Source organism: Salarias fasciatus, chromosome 18, assembly GCF_902148845.1.
Source record: "Salarias fasciatus chromosome 18, fSalaFa1.1, whole genome shotgun sequence".
In the NCBI taxonomy this organism is placed as follows: Eukaryota; Metazoa; Chordata; class Actinopteri; order Blenniiformes; family Blenniidae; genus Salarias; species Salarias fasciatus.
The window spans coordinates 2,639,731-2,666,326 of record NC_043762.1 but is presented as its reverse complement, the minus strand read 5'-3'; the positions used below and the strand labels follow the sequence as shown (position 1 = coordinate 2,666,326).

Sequence of the window (26,596 nt, the reverse complement as noted above, 5' to 3'; positions counted from 1 at the left end):
GTCCTGAACAGGGTTCTGTAACTAAACCAGCCTCGTGCTGAGCGGTCAGAGGTCAGAGCTGCACTGTGGCCAGGACATACACACACACACACACACGAATCTAACAGTCTGGAGCAGACAGTTACTAAATGGTTTGATCAAAGCCTGATCAATACTCTGAATGTTGGTCACACAGTGAAGAATCAATGATCAATAAGAGGAACGTTGATGGTCTGAATGGGAATGTCGGTCCTATAGCTGGTTTTCACTCCGTCTCTCTGTCATGAAGCGCCTGTTGGCGTTACGCTTTGAAATGTTCTACTGTTTCTGGAACTAGAGAGACTAGAGAGAGGAGACGTCAGGTTCCAGGTCTGCTGGACACGAGGCGGGTCTCACAGCAGCTGACAGAATCAGTCCTGCAGCAGGATTCAGGGTTTCAAAGGTTCTTTTAGTTTATTTTTAACATAAAGCTCAGATTTCACACAGGTTCATGTACCCACACGGCCCGGCTCTGAAGCTTCTTGGGCGAGGCCTCGTCACGAACGCCGCTCAGCCTCTCCCAGCATCCACACAAAGCCTGGCTCGGGCGAGCAGCCGGGTTACCCGGTGGACCGGAGCAGGTCGGTCCCACAACCCTGGACACCGTGCAGGACAGGTCAAAGGTCACTCTGGAAACGTGGGGCTGATGTGGCTCTCCGGCGATCGTAGCGCCAGAGGAGCGGACCGATCCTGCTCCAGCAGAGGAACACCGCTGCTCACCGAGCAGCTGGAGGAGAGGGGACTGCACCTTCTGCCTGAGCGTCCAGAAGCTTCTCCGCTCTCATCTGGGTCCTGTTTCTGTTTCTGTGGACTTGAACCACAAGTGTGAGCGGAGCTGAATGTGTCTCCTGACGCTCTGCTGCTGCAGGTGAAACCAGACCTGCTGGAGTCTAATGAGCTGGAAATGACCACGCGTGTTCATTCATTCATTCATTCATCTTTTTCATAATTAAAATGGGTTTTCTATTGGAAGGTTCCTGTACAGCTTCGGATGAACTGGCTCAGCTCACCATGACGCAGTTTCTAGTGAAGCTGCTGTAGGTTTGGAGACCCTTCCCAACAGGAAGTTCCCACCTCAGCATGGAGAATGGCCTCTCGTCTGTCTAATCGCTCCTGTTCTTCCTCCACCCAGCTGGTGGCAGCAGAGCGCCTCCACCTCTGACTCTGGACCTCTTCCTTTCCACCTGGGACTTCCAGGCTAAGCGGGTCGTTCTATGCCTCTGTGGATGTGAGAGTGTCGTGAAATGTTACTGGGAACGCGGGAGGCTGAATGTGATGCTGGCTGTTTCTCGGAGGCTGGAGGTGAGCGGCAGGAAGACTGCAGCTCGTCGCTGTGGAAGAAGAACCGGAGTGAACGCGGGCTACACTGTGAGCGGCGGCGTCTGATGAGCCGCCACGCCGTCTGCGTGGTCGTTACACACCACTCCGGTCTGCTGCTTCGTTCTGTGTCCACGGAGGAAGTAACTAGTCTGTCTCAGCATGATATCGGTCAATGTTTCATCCATCCATCCATCCGTCCATCCATCCATCCATCCATCCATCCATCTACACACTCTGACAGATCCTCAGTTCAGCCTCCGGGTGACGGTCCCCCCGCCCCCCTCGGAGGTGGTCCAGCCGAACCCGTCCCTCCCTGCAGTGCTTCTAGACATGGGACACCTTCTGCGTCTCTCGCGCCTGCTTGATGCTGTACAGCCACTTGATGACGCGAGCGTTTCGCTCCACGGCCGAGATGCCGTAGGGCACGCGCTCGCCGGCCTCTTCCTCCTCGTCCTCGCCCTCGTCCCCGTCCGACAGCCCGTCGTTGGAGGAGCGTCGGGAGCGGTCGCAGTCGGAGGAGATCATGGAGGCCGAGCGAAAGTTCAGGCTGACGATGTCCGAGTTGGCCCTGGCGAAGTTCTCCGGCCCCACCGCCTCCAGCTCCTCGGGGTCCAGGCCGCAGTAGTTGAAGAAGCGCTCCACGTCGGCGCCGGCCCGGGCGTACCGGTCCGACAGGTCCGACTTGGACCTGTGCAGAGAGGAGCGGCGAGCCACGGAGGAGCCCAGCTCCAGCTCCACGGGGGGGTCGGCGGAGCCGGACGGGTCTGGATCGCAGGGCAGGGACTGCGGGGGGAGGCTGTTGTCGCAGGGCAGGGGGGAGGGCGCGGGCCGGGGGGGGGGCAGGGACAGGGACGGGGGGGGCAGGGAGGCGGGGTTGGGCTTGGGGGGGCAGCGGCGGGGCCGAGGAGCTGCTGGATCGGGCGGCGCGGAGCGGCTTGCCGTTGCAGAGCCGCAGGAGGTCCGAGGAGGAGTGGGAGGTGAGCAGCGGCGGCAGCGGCGAGCGGGAGCGCTCCAGAACCCCCCCCTCGCCTCCCCGTCTGCTCAGGTTGAGGTTTCCTCCCTGCTGGGGCTGCGGCGCCCCCCGCTGTTCACCGGCGGCACCTTGAGGGAATGGGAGAAGGACCGGAGCGAGTGCGAGGTGCTGGGGCTGGGCGCCGAGTCCGCCGGCGGCTCGTTCAGAGTCATGGTGGATCGGTACGTTAGCGGCATCCTGGAGGCAGAAAGCAGTGAGGACGATCAGAACAACCCGCACGCCGCTCAGCAAGACCGAGGAATGCACCACTGACCCTGACGGCGTCCAGCTCCTGGCCAATCCCCCGGAGGACCTCATCAGCACGGCGCTCTTAGCTCCGCCCCCTCGGCCGTCAGATCTGGCTCCCGACGAGGACGACGAGTTGAGAAGGTTTTGAGGATCTCCAGGTTCAGGTTCTCCCGCTTGCTGCTGCCGCTGACGGTGGGACACGTGTCGGCCTTGGCGTTGTTATTGGAAGCCTTGAAAGGGAGCCCGCCCCCGTTTCCTCCTCCACCAATCCCGGAGCCTCTCTTGGCCAGGAGGGTGTGTCCGGCGGGAGGCTTGGCCAGCACGGGCGGCTTGATGGGCTCCTGCTTGGCGTTGATGACTTCCTGGCTCTTGACATACTTGGCCTTGTCGGCTTCCAGCCTCTCGACAGCACTGAGGCGCTTCGGGTTCGGTTCCACCTGGAAACCACAAACAGCAGAGCTTAGAGGCTCACGGCGCGGCAAACGGCCCTACCTGGCACGGGTCGGGGGGGGGGGGGGGGGGGGGGGGGGGGGGTACCTGTCTCCTGAAGTAGTCGGGACCCTTGTTGAGGATTCGGAGGGGGACGGCGGAGCTGAACTGCGCCGCAGGGCCGGCGGCCTTGCTATCTGGCAGGGCTGGAGCCAAAGTCTCTGTTGGCATGGCAACAAGGCGACTGGGGTGGCCGGCCGTGGTGGCAACGGGTGAAGGGGGGTCGACAGAGGGCGGGGGCACCGGAGGACCCCCAAAGCATGAAGACTCAAGGCGTAGAAAGAGAGGGTCAAAAAGAGACGAAGCCCCCGGCTCTCCTCATCAGTGGGGGGAGGGGGGAGGGGGGAGGGGGAGGGGGGGTCAGCGACCAGTCACACACACTCCTGCATCGCCCGAGTCAGACGAGTCCCCGGAAGCAGCTCTGTAGCAAAACTCCCACCGAATCCAGCCACTGAGCACTGGATGGAGAGCCCAGGACCTCAGAGGGAGGGACGAAGACGAGGACAGGACGGAGGGTCACGGAGGGTCACGGAAGGTCACGGAGGGTCACGGAGCGCCACGGAGGGTCACGGAGGGTCACGGAGGGTCACGGAGGGTCACGGAGGGTCACAGAGGGTCAGGGAGCGTCACGGAGGGTCACGGAGGGTCACAGAGGGTCACGGAGGGTCACGGAGGGTCACGGAGGGTCACGGAGGGTCACAGAGGGTCACGGAGCGTCACGGAGGGTCACGGAGCGTTATAGAGAGTCACGGAATGTGACAGAGCATCAGTGTTATAGAGGGTCATGGACCATCATAGAGCATCACCAAGTGTCACACAGAGCGTCACGGAGCGTTATAGAGGGTCACGGAGCGTCACGGAGCATCATTAGGTGTTATAGAGCATCACAGAGCATTACAAAGTCTCATGGAATGTGACGGAGTCTCAAAGAGCGTCACGGGGCGATCCAGAGTGTTCCAGAGCTGCGCTGCACAGGGGTGAACCCAGAGGCCAAAAAGAAGAAGCTTCGTCACCCAGAGCAGAGTCTGTCCTCCAACCTGCAGTCGATCTGGAAGGAGAGAGAGAGAGAGAGAGAGAGAGAGAGAGAGAACCAATCAGGGCAGAGTCAGGGTATGACATCACACACTTAGCAACAACAACAGAAATAGTTAGCGTGCACACACACACACACACACACCCACACACACACACACACACACACACCACACACCACACACACACACACACACACACACACACTTGAGGGGAATGAGTAAAAACACACACTTCCTTTTCCCTGAAAGCAACACAACAGGTTCAACTGGAGTCAGGTGATCCTGATGAACGACACCTGCCCTCCTGGAGGGGCAATTAAATCAACCGCAGCAAACCATGTGATCGATAAATCTGCTGTCATATTCATGTGTTTAGGGTGTGTATCACTGTGTATCATGTTCCATTACTTTATTTTTCAGGTGTTATGACTGTGTTCTTGGCCATTATAGTTTGTTTGTCGAGGTGAGCATGTTGTCAATAATCTCCAGAAAACAGTTCTGTTCGTCTCTGTTCGTTTGGCTCTTTTCACCATGAAGTGACTGGATGGAGACCAAAACGCCGGACACGTTGGCAGAGGTTTGGACTTCAGGCTGAGATTCCAGATCCAGGAGGTCAAACAGCGTGTTCGTCTATGTGTGATCAATCGGATCAACCCCGAGACGCTCTCCAGTAAATCAGGTCTGGAGTCTGAACCTTCAGCTGACTGCATCCTCCTCAAACCACGAGGCAGTGGAGTCCTCTGCAGAGCTTCCCGGAGACACACTGAGGACACGCAGGACCGGCCGTCTCCACGCCTCGAGTCTTTGATCTCCTGAGTCAGAGAAGCAGCTGTTTGTCGTTTCCTGGGAGACCAGCAGAGCAACACCTTCACTGTGTCAACGCTGTAAATATCAACATCCGTCCGTCCTGTCAGTTTCTGTCACTTTGCTCTCGCTTTGTGGTTGTTTTGTGTGTATTTCTAGCCGTTATAAGTCACTGGATTAGCGTTGTGTGTGTTCTGTGGCGTTGTTCCTCGTGGAGGAACATCAGAGTGTGTGTGCCTCTCAGGCTGTTCACACCGTTTCCTCATGCCGTGTGCAGACTGTATTTGTGTTGCACCTGCTTTTCTTTGCTCTGCATCTGTGTGATCATTCCACAGCGCACACACACACACACACACACACACACACACACACACACACACACACACACACACACACACACACACACACACACACACACACACACACACACACACACACACACACACACACACACACAGTCGCGTTCTCAGAGCTCCACATCGTGCCGAGTCAGGCTTCAGCGCTGCTCTGCTGTCTCTCTTCGCTTTATTTAGATTTTTTAAAGCTGCTCTCTGCAATGCAGCACTTCTTTAATCGGATTCCTCTGGAGTTGTTTTCAAATCTTCTTTTTAATTCTCCGTCCTGCAGACTTCATTCTGTCTACCTGTTTCTCCTGACTGCAGCGTCGGGTGTGAAGCCTGAGAGACGCGAGGCTCGCTGACGATCCGGGCCTTTTCAGCGGCTCGTTAACACGAACAATCATTTACAGCAGGCGCACATCAGGTGTTCATCTGTAGCACAACAACAACAAAAAAGATGAAAAAGAGCTCGTTCTTTTGAGTGGCTCTTGTAAAAGAAGAGAAACTGAAGATCCAGGTGAGACTGTTCCGCCCGTTACAAACTTTAACTTCTCTATAAATCCTGATCTGGTTCATTGATCACAGAAACCCGTTAAAATTACAGCAGCTAATTCCATTAAAAACTATATATTTCAAGACACTGAAATAAAGTAAGTCCATTATTTCAATGTCGTATTGATGGGAAGTTGCACATGTGTCACCTGTGACACTTTATCAAATGATTCAAGCTTAAATTTCCCCAAACATGCAGATATGGAAGGAGTGAACACGGCCCTCCCTCCCCCTGACTGACGCAGCCAAACCAAGCAGTGTGCAGCAGAAAACCGAGAGCTCAGAGAGAACCCTGCGAGGGGGAAAACCGAAGAGGCTAACTGTGAGCTGACAGCCGAGGAGAAGGTTCTGGAACAGCAGCAGACGGGCCTGGATTATCTACACTTCCATCTGGAGGGGTTTCCTCTTCATGACAGGTTTTTTGGGACAGATGTAATGTATAGTCTGGATTATACGGCAACCAGAGTTATTAATCCATGAATCCTCATTCAACTCATCGGCTGTGCTGCTGGTTTCAGCTGGTTCTGACCGGACGGTGGAGCAGGAAGGAGGCTGCTTGTTGTAATGGAACGTGGAGGAACATGGAGGAACGTGGTGGGACCTCCATCACCACCAAAACCCGTCAAAATCTCCCCGAAAGCAATCCGAGCAGAGACAGAAAAAAAGCAGAGAAGCACATGGCGGTCATGAGGGAGGAGATTCCTGCAGGATGTTGAGAACACTCAACACTGGGCTGTTGTTCTTCTGGCTCTCTGAACCGCCACACTGAGAAAGCTCTGGTGTTTTCAATATCGGCTAAAACATCTGAAAATGTCAGCTCTCCTGCTGCTGGCAGCGCAGCTCAACCAAAACCGTCCATCCCATGATCACATGACGCCTCCAACAAACCGTACACAGACCTAACAAGAGAGCTGAGAGGACAAACAGGAGACATCTCAGCTGAAAGGAAGGGACAGCCCCTCTCCTGACCCCACAGGGTTCATCGGATGACTTCCTGGAGACGGACTCATCCTGCTGTTCAGAGTTCACTCCTACAGCGTCACAGGCCTGGCGAGCATCAGGTCTGAGCCTGTCCTTCACATTTAGAGCGAAAACACACATTTTAAAAGCCACATTTTGAAAATGAGCACAATCAATGCACCTTCTGCAAAAGAAGATCAAGTCAAACAGCAACATGGGTGTTGAGATGCGAACCGCCTTCAGCCTGAGAGCAGAACATCTGGACGCCGTCACTCTGAATCCAGTGACCATAATGTAGTGTTAGAGTGTAATAGTGCCCAGTCGATGACCCGGCGTGGTCCTGACGTAGTCCTGACGTAGACCGGTGTGGTCCCAGTTTGTTGTTTGGGTCTCAGAGTTACTTCTGGACTTTGAGTTCCACCAAAAACCACCTGAGCTGTTAGAACGGACAGATGTCGTCCTGCCAGGTTGTTTAGTCTCCTTCCTCCACCTCACTGGGTCTGGAGGCCTCCACCTCTGCACATGGTGGGCTGACGGTGTTTGGAGGAGAGCCATAACACACACACACACACACACACACACACACACACACACACACACACACACACACACACACACACACACACACACACACACACACACACACACACACACACACACACACACACACGCTGCTACAGCCGTCAGATATCAGAGCCGCTAACTCCCTCTGGAGATGAATGCTTCACGACCAGCCATGACGGAGCGTCACACTGCTGGAGAGATGAGCTATAAATAGATCCTGATTCAGGGAGTTCAGCTGAGCTCCGCCTGGTGGGAGAAGGGCCGATTCAAAGGACCACGGCGGTGTGTGAGACTGATTCCATCAAACAGCCATGTTACAGCGGATCAAACCGTCTGAAAGGAAGTGACTGATCCTCAGCAGCGCTACAGGCGGCTCTGATCTGACCGTCAGTCTGGATCACCTGTGAGGCGGGGCTGGATAATCCCAGTCCCAGAGTGGGCTGCAGGAAGAACTGGAGCTGCTCCTCAGACTACAGCTGCTGCCGGCGCTAAACGACATGAAGACGGAGGACAGACGGGGAGCAGAGCTCTCCCCTCTTCATGCTAGCATCACTGTTAGCATGCATCATGCTAGCATGATGCTCGCCTCACTGTGAAACGGGCTGGAGCTGAAGGTGGAGAGGAGCGGCGGTCTCTGTGGAGAACAGTGCAGCTCCCGTCACTCTGCCTCTCATGGTTCTCGGTGAAATGTGGGAGCGTCTCTGGACCCGGCCTGATGGGATCAGAACTGAAACTGTGTTCTGCCGACATCCGGCCCGGCGAGAAGCGCCCAGCCGTTCACCTCCAGCACAGTTCTGAACTGAAACGAGTCACGCTGATTTCCAAATGCACCTTTGGATTAAATACGACTCCATCAAGGTTTTATGGTAACGTCTGTTAGATACACTGAAAGAAACACGTCTAAGTAACCATCTGAGCTGTTCACTCTTCAGGTTAAAGAGTAAAGATGCTGCAGACACAGCGCACTTGCTGTAAATCGTAAAGATGACTGTTTTTAAGAAACCAGACCTGGACCACCACTGAAGCCACTGGGCATCACAGACAGGACGTCTTCACAGCTTCAGCTGTGTTGTGGAAACAGTTTTACCTGCTTGAAGCCTCTGGCCTCCTCCCTCCTCCTCTGCTCTCCTCACTGGCTGTCGGAGGTGGACTCTTCCTGCCTCTCCTCCAGCTGCTGCAGGTTGTCAGCAGGAGTCACGGCTGCAGATGAAGAACACAACATCTGGAGTCATCGGTGTGTTTCACAGCTGGATTAAATACACAGTTCTGAAGTGAACGACACGCTCACCACACAGGTTTCAGAATAACCTGCAGAACAGACACACATGTGGCATCCCTGTGCTGCTGAGGTGGTATTTCACCAGCTGAGAACTCGCCACCAGCTTAGGAAATGTCAGGAGCAGAAATGTAACCCGTTCTCGGCTCCTTTCTCTCAGAGCCAGGTATCTAATGACGTCTATTCTCAGTTTATTCTCAACCAGTGTGCCACACTGCCGTCGTGTTGACCAGCAGAAGCTTCCTGAGCGTGATCTCCGTCTGTGTGGAAACAGATGGAGGAGCAGAGAAGCCCTGCAGGACGTGTGAGGATGATCAAGCAGCGCCGTGGGAGTGGATTCCTGCCATCAGCCCGAAAATAACCTTCTGCAGGCCAGCAGCATTCAGAGACTCAGAGATTACGGCACTGACCCACACTTCATCCTGTCTCCTTCACAATGTCAGCAGCAGTAAACAAACCGGCGTGGAACCAGAAACCCGTCGGCGCCACACGGTGGCAGAGCTGTGAGCTGTCTCCATTAAGCCACTGATCTACCGGGAACACGTGGATGAATTCAGCTACGTCTTCAGATTCAACAGTTCACCGATGAACAAAGAGCCACTAAAGAAGAAAGCTACGGGAGAGAGGGTCAGCTAGTCAAAGCACCGGCTAGGCGGACTATTTCTCCTTCACAAGAACAAACCTCCCGAGGACAAACATGACATGTTTCAGGAAATGACGTCCTGAAGTCTGAAGCTGCGTTCACACCGAACGCGATTTTGCATCAAAAAAGGCAGCAACACGAGAAGCAGAGCGGCGTCAATTCTGAGGGCCGACGCTGAACAGCGCCGGGCTCTTGGCCGCGTTCACTCCGTACGCGTCAAACGTCTGGTGGGAAGGCGGGGCTTCTGGCCGTATTTCCTGTGTTAGCTTAGCATCATGGCTAACCCTGTTGAGCGGGTGGCTTGGCTTTATCTGCTTCATAAAGCCAGACAACGCCGTCGGCGGACAGGACGCCGTGCCTGGAGCTCCATATGATCCGCAGACGGTAGAGTTTGGCGAGTTTCACTATTTGCTCCAGGAGCTTTCCCCGGTCCCGCCCCCTGACCGACGTCCCCACAGACACGCTCTCGGATTGGCTTGCTGCAAAATCGTGACGCATCAAAGTTCAGATTTCCCAACTTCAGCGTCGGACACACCGAAGTGTCAACGCCCCGCGAAAACGCGTCCGACACGCCGCGTCCGACACGCCTCGCGTCTCGCCTCGCGTCTCGCCTCGCGTCTCGCCTCGCGTCTCGCCTCGCCTCGCCCCGCGTCTCGCCCCGCGTCTCGTCTCGCCTCGCGTCTCGCCTCGCGTCTCGCCTCGCGTCTCCCCTCGCGTCTCGCCTCGCGTCGCGTCTCGCGTCGCGTCGCGTCTCGCCTCGCGTCTCGTCTCGCCTCGCGTTCCCGTTTGTTTTCAATTGTATTTTGATGCAAATCATGGAAAGCACTTGGCGGTGTGAACGCAGTGAGGAGGTGAAACCTACAGGTGGCGCTATGCAGGAGACACACACACACACACACACACACACACACACACACACACACACACACACACACACACACACACACACACACACGTCAGTGGAAACCAGAATCTGGGTGTGTGTGAGACTGAAGAATGAATTTTATTCCGCTGCTCAGTGACAGATTCCGTTCAGTGAGGATTTTCAATGCTCAGATTAAAAAACCTGCACTTTTAATTTCATGCACTTTGCATGGAAACACCAACTGCTGGTGAAATGCTGCGACTGTTACCCGCCTGATGGGGAATGTTTAACTAGTGACTGAATAGTTTGATTAGGACAGGGAATTTAAACTCAGCTACAGCCACACATTGTGTTGTTTTGCTTCAACCTGGAACTTATTTTTTTGTTGTTGGCATATTCTGCCACATTCTGCCATCTCAGGCTAAAGCTGCTCTGTAGCGTCATTTAAGTAATACGACAAGCTCAACATCTGCACAGGTTTGGGTCACAGTTAGTTAACTGAACGGTCCCAGAAGGGAATGAACACACACACACACACACACACACACACACAGGTCTGGTAGGACACAGTGTTCTGGAAGCACCTCTGTCTCTCTCTCTCTCTCTCTCTCTCTCTCTCTCTCTCCCTCTCCGTTAACATAACTCCTGGAGTTGCTGCAGGTTGTTGCTGGCACTGCTGTTGGGCTGTTGGGTTTCAGGTCCGCTCGGCCCGCCAGAGGAGGCTGGATCAGTCAGAATCCGGAGCGGAAACAGTCTCAGAGCTTCATCGTCTTTCATCAGATTCACATTTTTTCAGCTGCGATGTTCTGGATCTTATTAAACCCGGAGGAAACAAGTTATTGGACATCTGCTCATTCACTCAGCCCCGCCACCCCCAAGTCTTCTGAATCCACATTTATATGGAGCCGAACGGTGAAACACACTTTCACCTGGATTATGTAACATGTTGTGTAACCAAAAACAAAACCCTTTCATTGGTAGAAAAACCTGGAGCGACACCACACGCCCTCACCCTGACCCAGGTTCAGGAGGAAAGTCTTCCTGCGCTTCCTGCTCTGACCAGCTGCACACGAAGCCACTGAATGTGACTTTTAACATTTCAGCCAGTCTTCTGCAGCAGGTACCGTGCACTGTGCACGTCGACATCGTGATGTGCGAAACCCCGAGCAGGCTGGGAGGAAGGACAGAGATCTGACCGAGTCGACTCCGGCTCAGCGGTCGAGCTGCTTTATCCCAGTGCAAGGTGCAGATTCCACAGCAGGCAGACGCTAAAACCACATCACACCATGACAAGCAAAGTGAAAAATAAAAACGAGGCAAAAACAAAATGGAAAACGTTTTAAAAAATGAAGAAAACAGCTTCTCTTTTCTCCAGGAACCATAAATCTCGGTAAAGTTGGACAAACAAACCCAAGAGAAAAATGTCTGAATGTTGATCATCAAAAGGAAGAAAAGTTCCAAAGCGAACGCCGTCTGGCTGCAGCGATTAATCACCCAAGACAAGCTGATGAATTCTTTATGCTGACCTTTACAACGTCATCCAGCTTCCTCGCGGTGCTCTTCCATCCTGATCCGTGATCCAGCTCAACACACACACACACTCACACACACACACACTCCTCAGAGGTGTCTCGATCCGGTCGTAACGCCAGAACTTCAGTGTTCATGAGAGACACAGAGTCCAACGAGAGCCGAGCGTAACATTCACCTTCAGTCCTCGTCCAGCTCACCTGCTAGAAACACACACACACACACACACACACACACACACACACACACACACACACACACACACACACACACACACACACACACACTCCTCCTCCCACACACTTTCTCAGCAGGCAGTGAGGTGGACAGACTGCAGCAGGGTGGGAGTCCACAGCTAGGACCCCACAGCAGGACCAGATCATGTGACCAACACCATGACCTGTCACGAGGCCGAAATGTGCTGTGAGCACGGCTACACCACCACCAGCTACACCGTCACCAGCTACACCACCACCAGCTACACCGTCACCAGCTACACCACCACCAGCTACACCGTCACCAGCTACACCACCACCAGCTACACCACCACCAGCTACACCGTCACCAGCTACACCGTCACCAGCTACACCACCACCAGCTACACCGTCACCAGCTACACCACCAGCAGCTACACCATCACCAGCTACACCGCCACCAGCTACACCGTCACCAGCTACACCACCACCAGCTACACCACCACCAGCTACACCGCCACCAGCTACACCGTCACCAGCTACACCGTCACCAGCTACACCACCACCAGCTACACCACCACCAGCTACACCACCACCAGCTACACCGTCACCAGCTACACCGTCACCAGCTACACCACCACCAGCTACACCACCACCAGCTACACCACCACCAGCTACACCACCACCAGCTACACCGTCACCAGCTACACCACCAGCAGCTACACCATCACCAGCTACACCACCAGCAGCTACACCGTCACCAGCTACACCACCACCAGCTACACCGTCACCAGCTACACCACCAGCAGCTACACCGTCACCAGCTACACCACCACCAGCTACACCGTCACCAGCTACACCGTCACCAGCTACACCACCAGCAGCTACACCGTCACCAGCTACACCACCAGCAGCTACACCGTCACCAGCTACCCCGTCACTAGATACACCACCACCAGCTACACCACCAGCAGCTACACCGTCACCAGCTACACCACCAGCAGCTACACCGTCACCAGCTACCCCGTCACTAGATACACCACCACCAGCTACACCACCAGCAGCTACACCGTCACCAGCTACACCACCAGCAGCTACACCGTCACCAGCTACACCGTCACCAGCTACACCACCAGCAGCTACACCGTCACCAGCTACACCACCAGCAGCTACACCGTCACCAGCTACACCGTCACCAGCTACACCACCAGCAGCTACACCGTCACCAGCTACACCACCAGCAGCTACACCGTCACCAGCTACCCCGTCACTAGATACACCACCACCAGCTACACCACCACCAGCTACACCGTCACTAGATACACCAGCACACTGCAGGTGTCCAGCTGGTTCAGAAGAACCCCTGACAGGGTTCTGCTCCGGGTTCTCCGGGTTCTCCGGATCAGACCAACAGAAGTCAGGATTAAAGTCCAGTAAAACCCCAGAGACCCTCATGAGACTCCGAGTGGAGTCAGCAGCTGACTCTGGACACTGATGGGACTTCAGCTGGGTCAATCTTCACCTCATTCACACACTGACACACACCACCGGTGAAGCTGCCAAGCATCCTGAGGATCAGCCTGATAGCCTGTAATGGAGCAGATCAGACCTGGCACCAGAGCTCCAGCCGGACCAGGCCGTGTGACGGAGCGCGCTGCTGGAGAACCACTGATAAATGCTGAGGCTTCCAGGCCAGATGAAGACCGGCAGAAGCCAATCAGCAGGACATTCACCATACTAATCAATAACTGTCACTGTCGGCTCAGTGATCAGCTCCAAATCTGATGACACTGTCTCAGCCGTCTGTTCTGAGACCGAACGGGCAGACCTACACCCATCCTGGACCCTCACGAGAGCTACGTCACACTAGCTAGCTAGCGCTGGCAGCATGTGGGGAGAGAACAGGGAAGATGTGAAAAGTCTTACTGAGTTCTAAATCATGGATTATGATACGGCCTGAAAATCCTGAGATATTGATAAAAGGCCACACCGAGCAGCCCTTTAGCTTTTAGATCTTTTTCAGGGCTGTAAAGCAGATTGTTCACCCAGTGACCGGGAACGTGACATTCTGCCAGATCAAACATCCCCTAATATTCATATCAAATTCAAATCTTGTAAATACTACACATATACAGCAGGCATCACATCACCCAGCAGTCCAGCGCGTTTCAGTGACACTGATCTCTCAGCTTTACAAACTTCACACATGCTGGTAATAAACAGCACTTTTTCACGATGCTGGAAGCTGCTTCATGCCGCTGCCCTGCTCAGAGGCCAGAGGCAGAACACTGTGTCTGATGAACCGTTTTCACTCAACTGGCCTCACATCAGGGGCGGTGAAGGCTGGAGCAGGACGGCAGAGCGAGTGTGAGCTGAATGCGTTCAGGTGGCGTCCTCAGCTCATCGCCGCTGGGTAGGACACTGGAGAGTCAAACCCGCAATCGTTTTAACAGGGAGACAATATCGAGACCGACCGAGCCACTTCCTCCTTTAATAAACAAGCTTAATGTACGAATACGCCAACCAGAAGCTTCCAGGATGTGAAGGATTTGCTGTGTTTGACTTTTGGCCAAAATCAGCAGATACCTCCGAAGGTCAGCCGGCTGAAAGCTGATTAATGCTGAAAGAGGATCAGTCATTATATCAGGCAGCCGGTCGCGCTGCCATGTAGCCTTTTCTTGGGACTTTTGGAGGTAAAGTCAGTGTTTTTCCGTAAGAGCCAGACTGTGTTTACACCTCAGCAGAGGGATTTAGACGAAACGGCCACAGCGTCGTCTGCTCCTGTCAGGGATCGAGCTCGACTCCATGTTTCTCCCACTGATTCAATCCCTCCTGCAGTCGGTCAGCAGAACGGCCGCTTCCTTTTGCCTAAAGGCAGCAATTCTCCACTGCAGCTCCTGAACAGGATGGACGTTCAGACCATCAAGTCCTCCACTGTACAAACAGGTGTGAGTGCTGCAGGCGGCGGACGGAGACGAGCGACTCCATCAATCCTCAGCAATCAGTGTTCTCACCCTGATCGGGCCTGAGCTCCAACTCACATCAGGTCACTGTTATCGCCACATCAGCATCCACAGAGCAGAGACCGGCTGAGCCGTGATGAATGACGTGTTCAAACGCCGTGCAGATTCAAAATGACAGAACTGTATAAGTGTGTTTGATCACTTCATCCACACAAGTGACAGGACAGCGAACTGATCACAGATGATCACCGATTAGCTTCACCTTTATCAAGAAAATACAACCAAAAAGAACAATTCACAAACTGGTGTAGGGCTGGGCGGTATGACGGTATAACACCGTGTGACGGTGTGAAAGTGTGTACCGGTGGAAATGTTGCCGTACCGTTCGTACCGGAGAGAGAGCAGACGTCTGCAGCTCTCTGAGCCGGCGGACCGTCGTCTGCACTCCAACAGGACCGCCGGAGCGCAGTTGTTTGGGTGTGTTTGTGCATTTTCACAGCGCGTCCCGACGTCATGCGGGGTTTGTTCGCTGCGTTTCATTGGTCAGGTCAGCACAGGGTGCGCTCGCGAACAACGGCAGCGTATCCAGGAGGGGTGGAGCCATCATGGCGGACGCAGAGACGGGCGGCTCCGGGAGTGACGCTAAAAACTCAGCTCTTTTTTTCTTTCATGTTGTGATTTTATTTTTAATAATTAAAGTTATAAAAACCAGAGTTTAAAAAATAAAAGAGGAAAATGAGCAAATGTGACAGAGTGGTTGCTTTTAAGCAATTATTTGAATTTACAGGGGAAAAATACATACCGTGATATACACCGTTACCGTGATATGAAACACTTTACTTAAAGGTGCATTGAGGAGTTTGCACGTTTTATGCGAAACAGCGCCCCCTGCAGGCCTTGGGCGTAATGCAGCTTAGTGAAAAACTCGTCCCTGTGGCTCCCGTGCACGGAAGAGGGGGACTCCGTCTTCGCTCGTTTAGTAGCGCTCAAGTAAGATTTAAGTGTCTTCTCCCTGGTGGAGTCTGTGTGGAGCTGTGGCAGTGCTAGAAGCCAGTCTGTTCTGACTTTCTGGAAGATCCTGCTCAGTTGTTGCTCACTAAGCATCTGGCGGAGTAATGGCGGACAAAATGAAACCTAACCAGCCGGAGCGCGCATTACGTCATTCCTTTCAAATTCTCCCCAAAAAAACTCTGGAGCCGGACCGGCACTGTGACTTTCAAGTGACAGTTTAGCCTGTTAGAGGAACTGGTCATGAATAAGTCAGGGCACATTGGACACATCATTAAAAATGTGGAACATATTTATGGTGGAAAATAAGTATTTTTAAGGTTGAAAAACTCCTTAATGCACCTTTAAGCACCTGGTATAATACATTACAAGTAGTTATAAACACTCATAAATGATCACAATGCTTTATAACTCACTATACAGCATAGGGTTAGGGTTAGGGTTAGGGTTCGGTCCTGGCATTGTGATCATCTATGAATGTTTATAACTATAGCTTAACGAGTTAGAATGGCATTATAATGCTTTATAAATGTACTTATAATGTGTTATACAGGGGGGCTTCAAGTAAAGTGTTACCGAAATTTCTGACACTGTGATGTAAGATTTTGTTCATAGCGCCCAACCCTAAACTGGTGTGAATTACGGCAGAGAGAAAGAACACTGTTACTACAGGGAACAAATCATCCAGCTCACTTTTTCTGATCGGAGTTGCAGGCCGCTGGAGACAATACCAGCTGACTATGGATGAGGACAGAATACACCTGGACAGGTGAGGACAGGTGAGGACAGGTGAGGACAGGTGAGGACAGGTGAGGACAGGTGAGGACAGGTGAGGGCCTTTGCAGTGAAACAGTTAATGACTGTGAAGCCGGCAGCAGCAGACACTCGGCTGATTCCTTCCTCCTGCTGCTCCTGTTTTCTGGGGCTTCTGCTGTCAAGCGAACCTGGTCTGCACGCTTCTGTTCTGCTCCGTATTAAATCTATAAATATCATCAGTCACGTCGCAGAAACCGCTGCTTCCTGCTGAGGACTCAGACATCTGCTCTGCGCGTCTGACGCTTGTTCCGTTATTACAGCGAGTCCACGCTCCGACCCACGGCGGGAGCCTGAAACAGGAAGTGACCACAGTCAGCATGAAGTGTAATGTAAAGAGGGACCACACACACACACACACACACACACACACACGCGCTGTTTGTGTGTGTGTCAGCATTATTATTACATTTTTCTATATCTGTGATCCCTCTGAGACTGAGGGAGGTGGAGAGTGAACGGAGCAGACGGGACCAACAACAGACAGTAACAAGTCTTATCTATACATCATGAAGAAGAAGAGCTTCATGTGTTCACCTCATTCAGCCACGGCCGCCTCATGTTCACTCATAACTGTGTGACCAGTCCGAGGGGGATCTGGTCCCTTCACCGAGCCGGAGCCGGAGCCGGAGCCGGAGCCGGAGCCGACTTCTGAGCAGAACTGGTTTAATCCTCGTCCACACTCGGATCTATTCCCGGGACAATCCGGCTCAGAGCTGACAAACGTTCCCCAAACACACCAAAGACAACTTTTAGTTTAAAAAACAGATTTAAGACGGAACAGTGACGTCTTTAATTCTGCTCAGGACTGATGAGTAGGACTCAGTAGATTCAGGTCTTTGCAGGCTTTAGTTTCTCCAGAAAGATTCCAAATCAAAATCCAGGAGGATCTGGACTGACTCCTGGTTCCAGTCTGGACCACCAACACCCAGCACACAGGACTCCACCAAGTCCAACACAACCAAATGCAGGGTGGAGGCACCATCATGCTGGTGAGAGACGAAGAGAAGCAAGCACCGAGCCAAAGCAGGACCATCAACAGCAGAAAGGAATGATGGGAAAGGGAGCGGCAGAAGTTTTAAAGTAACCATAGATGAGTGGAACCTGAAGGTCAGTGATCCTGAGCAGTTAGTCCTTCTTCACTGGTCCAGCTGTCTGAAACCCAAATATTTCACAAAACGATGCTAAAAGAAACTCTTCTAAACTCTTCCTGAAACCTCCGTCCTGAAGGTCTGGATGGGTCTGAAGCAGAGACCCTCACAGAGCATGGAGAGGACCTGGGACTCCAGGAGAGCTTCACAGGACTTACCACAGGCGCAGTTCCTGGAGTTCCACACAGCGATCAAGAATTTGACAACTTGTCGAATGAGGAAGCACACGATCACCGTACACATGGTTGCCCATGGCAACGGCGGGTCCCCGTCGGTCCAGACCCGGTTTGAAGTGAGCGACCTGAGCGTTCGGAGATCCGGGAGGAAGGCTAAGCTGATGTCTGCCGGGCTAATGGGTTTAGCCAGGCGGCGGATCGCATCCACACACACTGACTGACTGTGAGCACCACGCCGCGCCGCCACGGGAAACAAACCTACCAAACCCGCGAGGGAAGGAAGTCCGGACACGTCTCTGAACACAGCCTGACAAACCCAAGCCGCCCTGCGTCTTCGTTCAAACACCAAACGTCTGAACGTCTCCTAATCTGGAAGGGGGTTGGGAGGGAGGGATTACCGTCTGACCTGATGTTGGCTCCGGTTCACGGTTTCACCAGGAAAAACAGGCTGAGCTGCATCTCCAGGAAGAGCAGCAGACAAGGAGGCTGTGAGGCCTGCAGAGGCTACATGAAGCTACGGGAGGCTGCAGGACGCTGCAGCAGGACGCAGCAGGACGCAGCAGGACGCAGCAGGATGCAGGAGGCCGCAGAGGAACCTGGGCCAAGATCAATTCAGGCACTAATCCCTGCAAGAGGCAAACAACAGACAACAGCGTCTTGAGAAGAGGGTTTCGAGAGCTCTGATTCAGCTGCTGGAACAGAACTAAAATTCACTGCTGCCAATCTGAACAAAACCTGCTTCTCTGTGAGACACTGAGCTGCTTTCAGGCTCTTCTCAAGTTTCATGCTTTCAAAACAAACTACATTTGGATGAGTGTGTTTCTCTGGATCATGAACAAGACTTTGACTCCAAATAAAGATTCAACCCAATGATGTTGCTGGATGAATCCAAACTGAACAGCACGCTGCATCACAGACTGTAGTAGAAATGTAATCAAAATCACACACATTTCACCATTTCTCACCAGTCACCTACTGAAATGAGGAATAACAAGACAAAAACAACCTAAACGTGAGAATAAAACTGAGGCTGATGCTGCTGCGCCGCACGGCTGTGGCTCTTCAGCGCCCTCTACTGGAGTGGAGGTCTGGAAAATCCCGTTTTCACAGTTTTCACAAGACAAGAATCATTATTCTCATTAAAAAACCGACACATCAGGAGGCCGGGTAATGGGATGTATTGCCATATCAATATATTTCATCCGTCTGTCTGTCTCTACTTGTTTCGGTGACATTTGTCTTGAGGTGGAGGACAGTTCGTGGATCACTGGAACAGAAGCGCCGCTAACCAGATCAAAGCAGCTCCAAGGTTAATCCAGGCCTGTTTGGTGCTCCACAGATTGAGTTAGCCTGCTGAACTCTGCAGCTTTCGTGGCCTCAATCCAGTGACCGGAGTCCCGAGGCCAGAGGCCGAGACGACCAGGCTGGATTTTCTGTTATCGAGGGAACTTCAGGGATTAATCCTGGATTTTCCATCCTAAGAAGAAGGCTAACTTCTAACTTAGTAAATCACCACGGCGGACGGCAGCTCCGGAGCAGGTTACGTTCTGGAGAGAGATCTGAGAGCCCCGGGTCTGAACCAGGACTGGCTTCAGCTCAGAGGACAGGCTTTCCAGAGACGCTGGTCTGGTCCCTCTGTTACAGAACAAGAAGGAACAAACCAGTCAATCCAAAACAAAACAAAGGAGCCAGAAGAAGACGACTCCTCCTGACAGGAGCAGCAGCTTAAAGCGTGTTCCCCCTGGATGTCCTCCACCTGACAGCCCCGTCGTTTCTGTAAACCTGACCTGCTGCAGAGCTCACAGCCCGTCTGCCTCGGCCTCCTCGTCACATGAACGCTCAGGATTCAGCATCGCTTCAGCAATTCACCCTCATTCCAGAATGAAGTGTCTCGCTTTGCCGGCTGTGAAATCTGCATTCACTTCATGGCTCTCTTATTTCTACTTAGAAAAACAGACGAATCATGAGCAAGATCATCTTTTCTGGAAACATTTTCATTGAAACCTTCTTTGTCCTTTGCTCACTGTCGTCTGGACGGCCCTCCAGTGTTCCTGCTGTCCAGGATTTCCTCTGAACCGAAACCTGAAGCTTCCAGCAGCTGCTGTGAGAGCGCCGCAGCCTGAGAGACAGACAGATGCTGCGCAGCATCAGGAGCAGAAACACAAAAACACTCTTATGTAAGGCGATTAAGCGCCGACGCTGCAGCCAGCGAGCTGGTGGAGGATCCACGACCACACCTCCCTGCTCAGCTCCAGCTTTTTACAGCTCCAAATGTCCTGATTCACTCTGCACGAGCTCTTTCAGCCGTTCACATTCACCCTGACACAAGCTGGGATGCTGTCGCTTTAAGCCCCGCCTCCTGTCATGGCCCACTTTCTTCTGATTGGCTGAAAATTGGCTGCTTTCCTCTGCGTGCTCTGAAACCGATCACACTACAAAAGGACAGAAATCTTCTCTCAGCCTCCACATCTGATCCTAAACTGAACCTGAACCAGGACCAGGACCAGAACCAGGACCAGAACCAGGAGGGTTTAAAACTGATCCATGACAAAAATCTTATCTTAGCCTCCAGATCGGATCGAACTGAACCTGAACCTGAACTGTGAGGGTCCAGGATGGTCTGAACCTGAGCCATGAGGGCCTCGGCGGGGTGTGTGTGTGTGTGTGTGTGTGTGTGTGTGTGGGGGTCTCGGGGTCTGATCCCCTCAGGCTGTCTGCAGTGGTCCTTCATGACGTCCACAGCAGACCGCAGCACATCGCTTTGTTTTCACAGATTTAACATCTCTAATCTGATTGGGGAAGCCATCTGGAAGCCCCTCCCCCACCCTGACACACACACACACACACACACACACACACACACACACACACACACACACACACACACACACACACACACACAGATACACAGACACACACACAGTCACCCTCAGAAACACACAGCTACAAACAAACAGAAACACACTCAGACTCACTGAAACAAACTCCCATAAAGACAGACACAAAAACACATAGGTACACACAGACACACACACACACACACACACAGTCTCACGGTGTGTCAGAGGCCATGTGGCAGATGGCTGGTGGAGGATTTATGAATATACAGAAAAACAGTGACGCTCCTGCGTTTGTTCCATTCTTCATTTCAGGCCCTCAGCAGGACGGACGTCACCTGACGCTCCGTTCACCACCAACCTGAGGCTCAGGGGCCCCTCAGGGGCCGCCAGAGGCGTGATCTGAGGTTTACACACGTCAAAGGGAAGCATTACGAGGTATCGTCCATTTGTCGCTCTGCAGTCAGAATTGAGGGTTTTTGTCCTTAAAGGGATCAGAGCGGCACAGACCGTCCAGACCGTCTGAGGAAAGGTCAGACTGTGATTCGGTTTGATCTGACGCCTCAAGACCTTTCTGCTGCGTGTTCGTTGGTAAAGTCCATCAAACAGGAAGTTAAAACCACGTCTGGTTCTGAAGAACCACAGACGCCTTCAAGCAACCAGCGCGTCCTGTTTGATCACGCTGAAGGCTGGCATCGATAAACAAATAAATGGATAAATAAGCAGACAAAACAATAAAAATATAAGACTAGTTGGATACGGTGTTTTCCACACAGACAGTAATGCAGTTTTCTGTCAATGAGAATCACACAGTTCCTGCTAGCCTGCAGTATGGAGGCAGCGCGGCGAGGGGTCCAGCGTTTGATGATCTCTGTCTGCAGCTGCTTAACGCTGATGTGCTCAGAGTTACACCGTCTTAAAAACCGCTGCCTGGCCTCCTCCTCTCCACGGGTCTGTTCGGTCCACTCCGGGCTCGGTGCACTGCTCCGGCCCGGCCGATCCGTCTCCTGGGTGTTCTCCGGGGGTCTCCGGGGGTCTCCGGGGTCTCCGGGGACTTCAGGTCTCTGCTCGAGCAGCACCGACGTGCTACGCAGCGCTAACAGCTGATCCCGGCTGGAAACAATGGGAACGTAGCTGCATGCGGCGTCACCAGACACGGACATAAACAACAGAAAACGGATGAGAAAGGCCATCAAAAAACACAAAGCTCATTATAGAACCAGTCTATAAGTGCTGGATTAACTTTAGTCCATCGAGCCACCAGAGGGCGCCGCTCTGAACCATCACAGTGAAACACCAAGAACAGGAAGTGTTTACGAATCAACGATGACAATCAGAAGATGCTCGACATCTCATAAAGTGTCTCGCAGACGCTCTTCAAGAACGTCCACCATCGGCCATCTTCTTCTTCCCAACACGCCCCCACGTGGCCACCAGCGGTACTGCAGGGCCTGGTTTGAATGGGCGAAGCTCCAGAAGACAAAAGAAAGCAGAGCGCAGACAGAAGACGCATCAAGGAAACAACCGAGAGGAAGATCTGAGCTGAGGAGGAGTCCTCTGAGGGGAAGGAGGAGCTGTCCGGGGTTTGATCAAAGCCTTTAATGCACCACAAACCTTTTGCTCACAGAGACTGAGCTTCATACATGCGAGCGGCGGCGGTGACATGGAAGCATTCGGCGACGGTAAAGCCGGTAACGACGTGAGCCGCTCCACTCATCTTCCTCCCCGGGAGCTCGACACTCGCCGTTCTGATGCATCAGCGCCCTCGCAGCTGAGCGCAGCCAACACACTATTTATTATTCATCCGCGTTTAGAACGTAGTGACACACACACCGGGGTTTCTGCGCCGTACAAACTCAACTTTTAAGACATTCATGAAGCGAGGAAGATCCCGATGAAGCAAGCTCACAGCTGATTCTCTTCCCGGGTCCATTCAGACTGAAAACCAACCAGCTGCTGTGAAACAACACTGCAGCCAGAGTAACACCGCGCTGAATCTTAAAACACCTTTCTGGTCTCATCTTTCTGTAGACCGATTCAGCTTCAGTGAAACACAGTCTGATCGTCGGTGCTTCAGAAAGCAGAGGAAACATCAGTCGCTCCTTTGTGTTCAGAGAGGGCGGCACAGTGTATGTACCTCATCGTGGTACAGGGATTTCAAGGCGAGCAGAGCTCCATCTGACTCTGCAAACACGTCGACGTGCAGACTGTGAACGCAGAAACCATCAGTCTTCTGCAACGTGCTGCCATCATGATAACCCAGAGATGCTGCTCAGCCACACTTCATGCTGCCAGCACAGGGAGGATGACAGGGAATGTTGCACAGTAACAGCAGATCGCTGAGGACCGCGAGCAGCAACACAAACCATGACAGAAATGTTCTCTTCCGTTTGAGCAGAGCTGAAACTGTACATGACCCAGAGCTGACACGCTCTGGATCAGGAACAACACCCAGCTGAGTTTCACCAACACCCCTCACTACAAGGTTTGGACAAGAAGCACTGGAGACCCAACGAGGGCTCATGTGCAGGACGAGTCAGACAAAAGACGACCAGGAGGAAATCTGATGTAAAATTACAGCTGTGAAGAAATGTCCGTACATATCCACACTATTTCAGTTTTTAAAGATATCACTATTCCAGCCCCCAACACTGATGCTGCTCCAGCAGAAAGTGGACCAGAGTCTTGGATTCCTATGCAGTAGATATCTGAGCAGCTTTATTTTGTCACCATCATATCGTCGCTAACAGCAGACGTCTGGGTTCATTCACCACAGGGCAGCAATGAAGTGGACAAAAACCAAGCAGGCTGCAACACTGACATGTCGAAATACAGTAGTCAGGTACCGAAGCACACGCTCAGATGTAAAGACACCACGCTACAACGTTATTGGCCCCGCCTCTCACGCTCGCCTGGCTCACACTTTCACCCTCAGTCCTCAGACACGTGACACAAACCTAGAGGCTTCGTAGGGGAGTGCAACTCCTACATATCATATCAAGGTGTGTGTGTGTGTGTGTGTGTGTGTGTGTGTGTGTGTGTAACGTCAGTGTAAAACCACAATAACGATAAAGCAGCAGAGGATTTCCGCCCTCGTTACAGTTCATCCTCACTTCATCGTACTGAAGACGGAACAGATGTTCCAGATGTGTGGATGCTGCCGACGTCCTGCTGCTGACTGCGAGGCGCTGGGTGAACAGTGACGGCTCTGACTCAGCATCAGGCCTCGCTGGACACGCCCCTCAGGCCCGGCCCTGCAGGCGTCATGGTGGCGAGACGTGGAGGCCCTGAAGAGACACGAGGGCCGACTCCGGCCGCACTCATTCATTCTCAAAGACCCGGCCTGCTCTCCTGTTCTCTCTCTCTCTCTCTCTCTCTCTCTCCCGCTCTCTCTCTCTCTTTAAACGAACAAATGAAATGAGGACGAGGCATCAGTGACGCTGAGGTTCTGAGGTTAAAAGCTTTATGTAACCAGAATTACACCCAGCAGTCCTGCAGGCGGCCGGTACAGGTTTACCCAGAATGCTCCTCAACCAGTGTGAGACACGGTGAGGTTTCTGGAGGCGTTCACAATGACCCACTTCACCAAGAACTCCCCTCTAGGACTGAAACTTCTATAAGACAGACTTTTAAATCTGGAAAAATAAGTGGGATTCATTGTGATTAATCAACAGGAATTATTCAAGTAACTCAATCTTTTTAACTGATTTACTTGATTGAATTATTTGACACGAGGACCATAGAGAAGCAGTCAGAAGCACAAATATGAAGGAAAGACGATGAAAAGTCAGTTAATGACAGTTAATTCAAGGTCGACACTTTCACAAGTCTTACGTACATTTCTTTCCTTTAACACGATGCATTGACTGCAGGAGGTCTGACCTGCGGCGTCTCGCCTCCACTGCTCAGCCCTGTTTGTTGTAAATAAGTAACGAAGCCACTTGACATTTCAGACGGTGTGGACGCCTTACTGCCAGCAGCTCTGTGCACAAATTAACTGGAGCGCAGAAAGGCCAAGCCAGCGCATGCTGTATCATGTGACCCCTGCCCAGGAACCAACAGGTGACCCCTGCCCAGGAACCAACAGGTGACCCCTGCCCAGGAACCAACAGGTGACCCCTGCCCAGGAACCAACAGGTGACCCCTGCCCAGGAACCAACAGGTGACCCCTGCCCAGGAACCAACAGGTGACCCCTGCCCAGGAACCAACAGGTGACCCCTGCCCAGGAACCAACAGGTGACCCCTGCCCAGGAACCAACAGGTGACCCCTGCCCCGGAAGCTGCTCCCACACCGTGAGCTCCCCAGCCGGACCGATGGTTCTGGAACTGCAGCCTGAAGCTTTCAGGAAAACCCCACAGTTTGTGTTTACCGGCACTAATACATTCAGCATTACTCACCGACTCTGCGCTCAGCGGCAGAGCAGCGCTCGCTCCCTAAAGCTCCACCACCGCCTGCAGAACCCAAAATCTGGAGACGATGAAGCAGGAGAGGACCTGAACATCCACTTCTTCTGCTGAACATCGCTGAGGGAGATCAGAGCCTCGCTGAGCTGAGCTGTTATTTTCATCATGTGCTTTTTTTAAACACAGTCTGATCTTTGTATCGTTTTCAGATGAAGGTTAAACTTTCAAAAGAAGCTGGTTTTAAGCAGCAGGGAGTGTTTACTCTCATTTCACTCCCGTTTCACACCGTTGTCTTTTATTGAGTCCTTCTCTCACTCATTGAACACCGTGTCAATACTGAAGATTCGGCTGGTGAATCTATTGATGAGGTCTTAGAAATAAATGGCAGGAAGTCTAATCCAACCCGGCAGAGAGTCGCCGTTAACTTCACACCTGAGAGACGACACAACCCGAGACGTTTCATGTATTTCTGAATAGATCTCAATGTAAGCAGCCGGCAGGCTGCCACAAGGTCATGAAGTTAGAAGTGGTGTATTTCATGATATATAGACTCCATTCATTGATTACATGAGACCCAGCACGCCTGGTATGGACTTCCTGAACCTTGGAATGACAGACTCTGTAAGGTGCCTCAGTCAAGTAATTTAAATAGTTTATATTACTTAGATGCTCATTATTTGTATCGATTTTAAAATAGTTTAGGAGGATACACACACACACACACACACACACACACCGCAAATGATTCTGCTATGTGAGAGGAAGCCACAGTAAACACACACGCTCAGGTAGAACATGCAAACACAGTCCAGACTGGGATCCACTGCAGACCCGAAGCACCCAGTGTGTGTGTGTGTGTGTGTGTGTGTGTGTGTGTGTGTGTGTGTGTGTGTGTGTGTGTGCCGTCAGTCACACACCTCCACCTGCCTGCGCGCCCGTGCGCGCGCCCGCGCACTGGTACTGCAATGCAATGCAATGCCGAGCCGAGCCAGCCCCCCCGAACCCCCCCCCCGACCCGACAGGCAGCCCAGCCTGGAGGGAACGTCTGGCTGCTTCGGGCCCGCTCCCCGCTCCCCGCTCCCCGCACCCCGCTCCCCGCCGCTCCGCACGCGGTCCCCGCGGCTGCGCCGCTGCCCGCTGACCGAACAATAGCCGCGGACCGACGGTGTGGAGGCAGGAAAAACACGGCTCCCGCACAAAGCCAGCGGCCTCCGGGCCGCGCTCGGCCCCGCGCGACGCGCGGCTCGCCGGCCGCGGCGGCGGCGGCAGCGCGCGCGGGGGAGGCTTACCTGCTCCTCCGGTCCCGCAAACAAAGGATGCTGCTGCGGTTTCTCCCGTTAGGTCGGTGCGTCTCCTCGGCCTGACAGCATCCTGCTCAGCCCCGAACCGAGCGGC

At 53.0% G+C, this 26,596-nt stretch overlaps 1 protein-coding gene across 1 annotated transcript; it reads right to left on the bottom strand.

Annotated features, from left to right (window-relative positions):
- Positions 1-50: 50 nt before the first annotated feature.
- Positions 51-26,596, bottom strand: fam110b (family with sequence similarity 110 member B). The gene is given in 8 exon segments (XM_030114909.1): positions 51-2,226; positions 2,228-2,409; positions 2,412-2,548; positions 2,625-2,745; positions 2,748-3,036; positions 3,137-4,136; positions 8,428-8,540; positions 26,491-26,596. Coding segments are annotated over 6 exon segments (1,416 nt in total). The 5' UTR covers positions 3,260-4,136; positions 8,428-8,540; positions 26,491-26,596; the 3' UTR covers positions 51-1,662.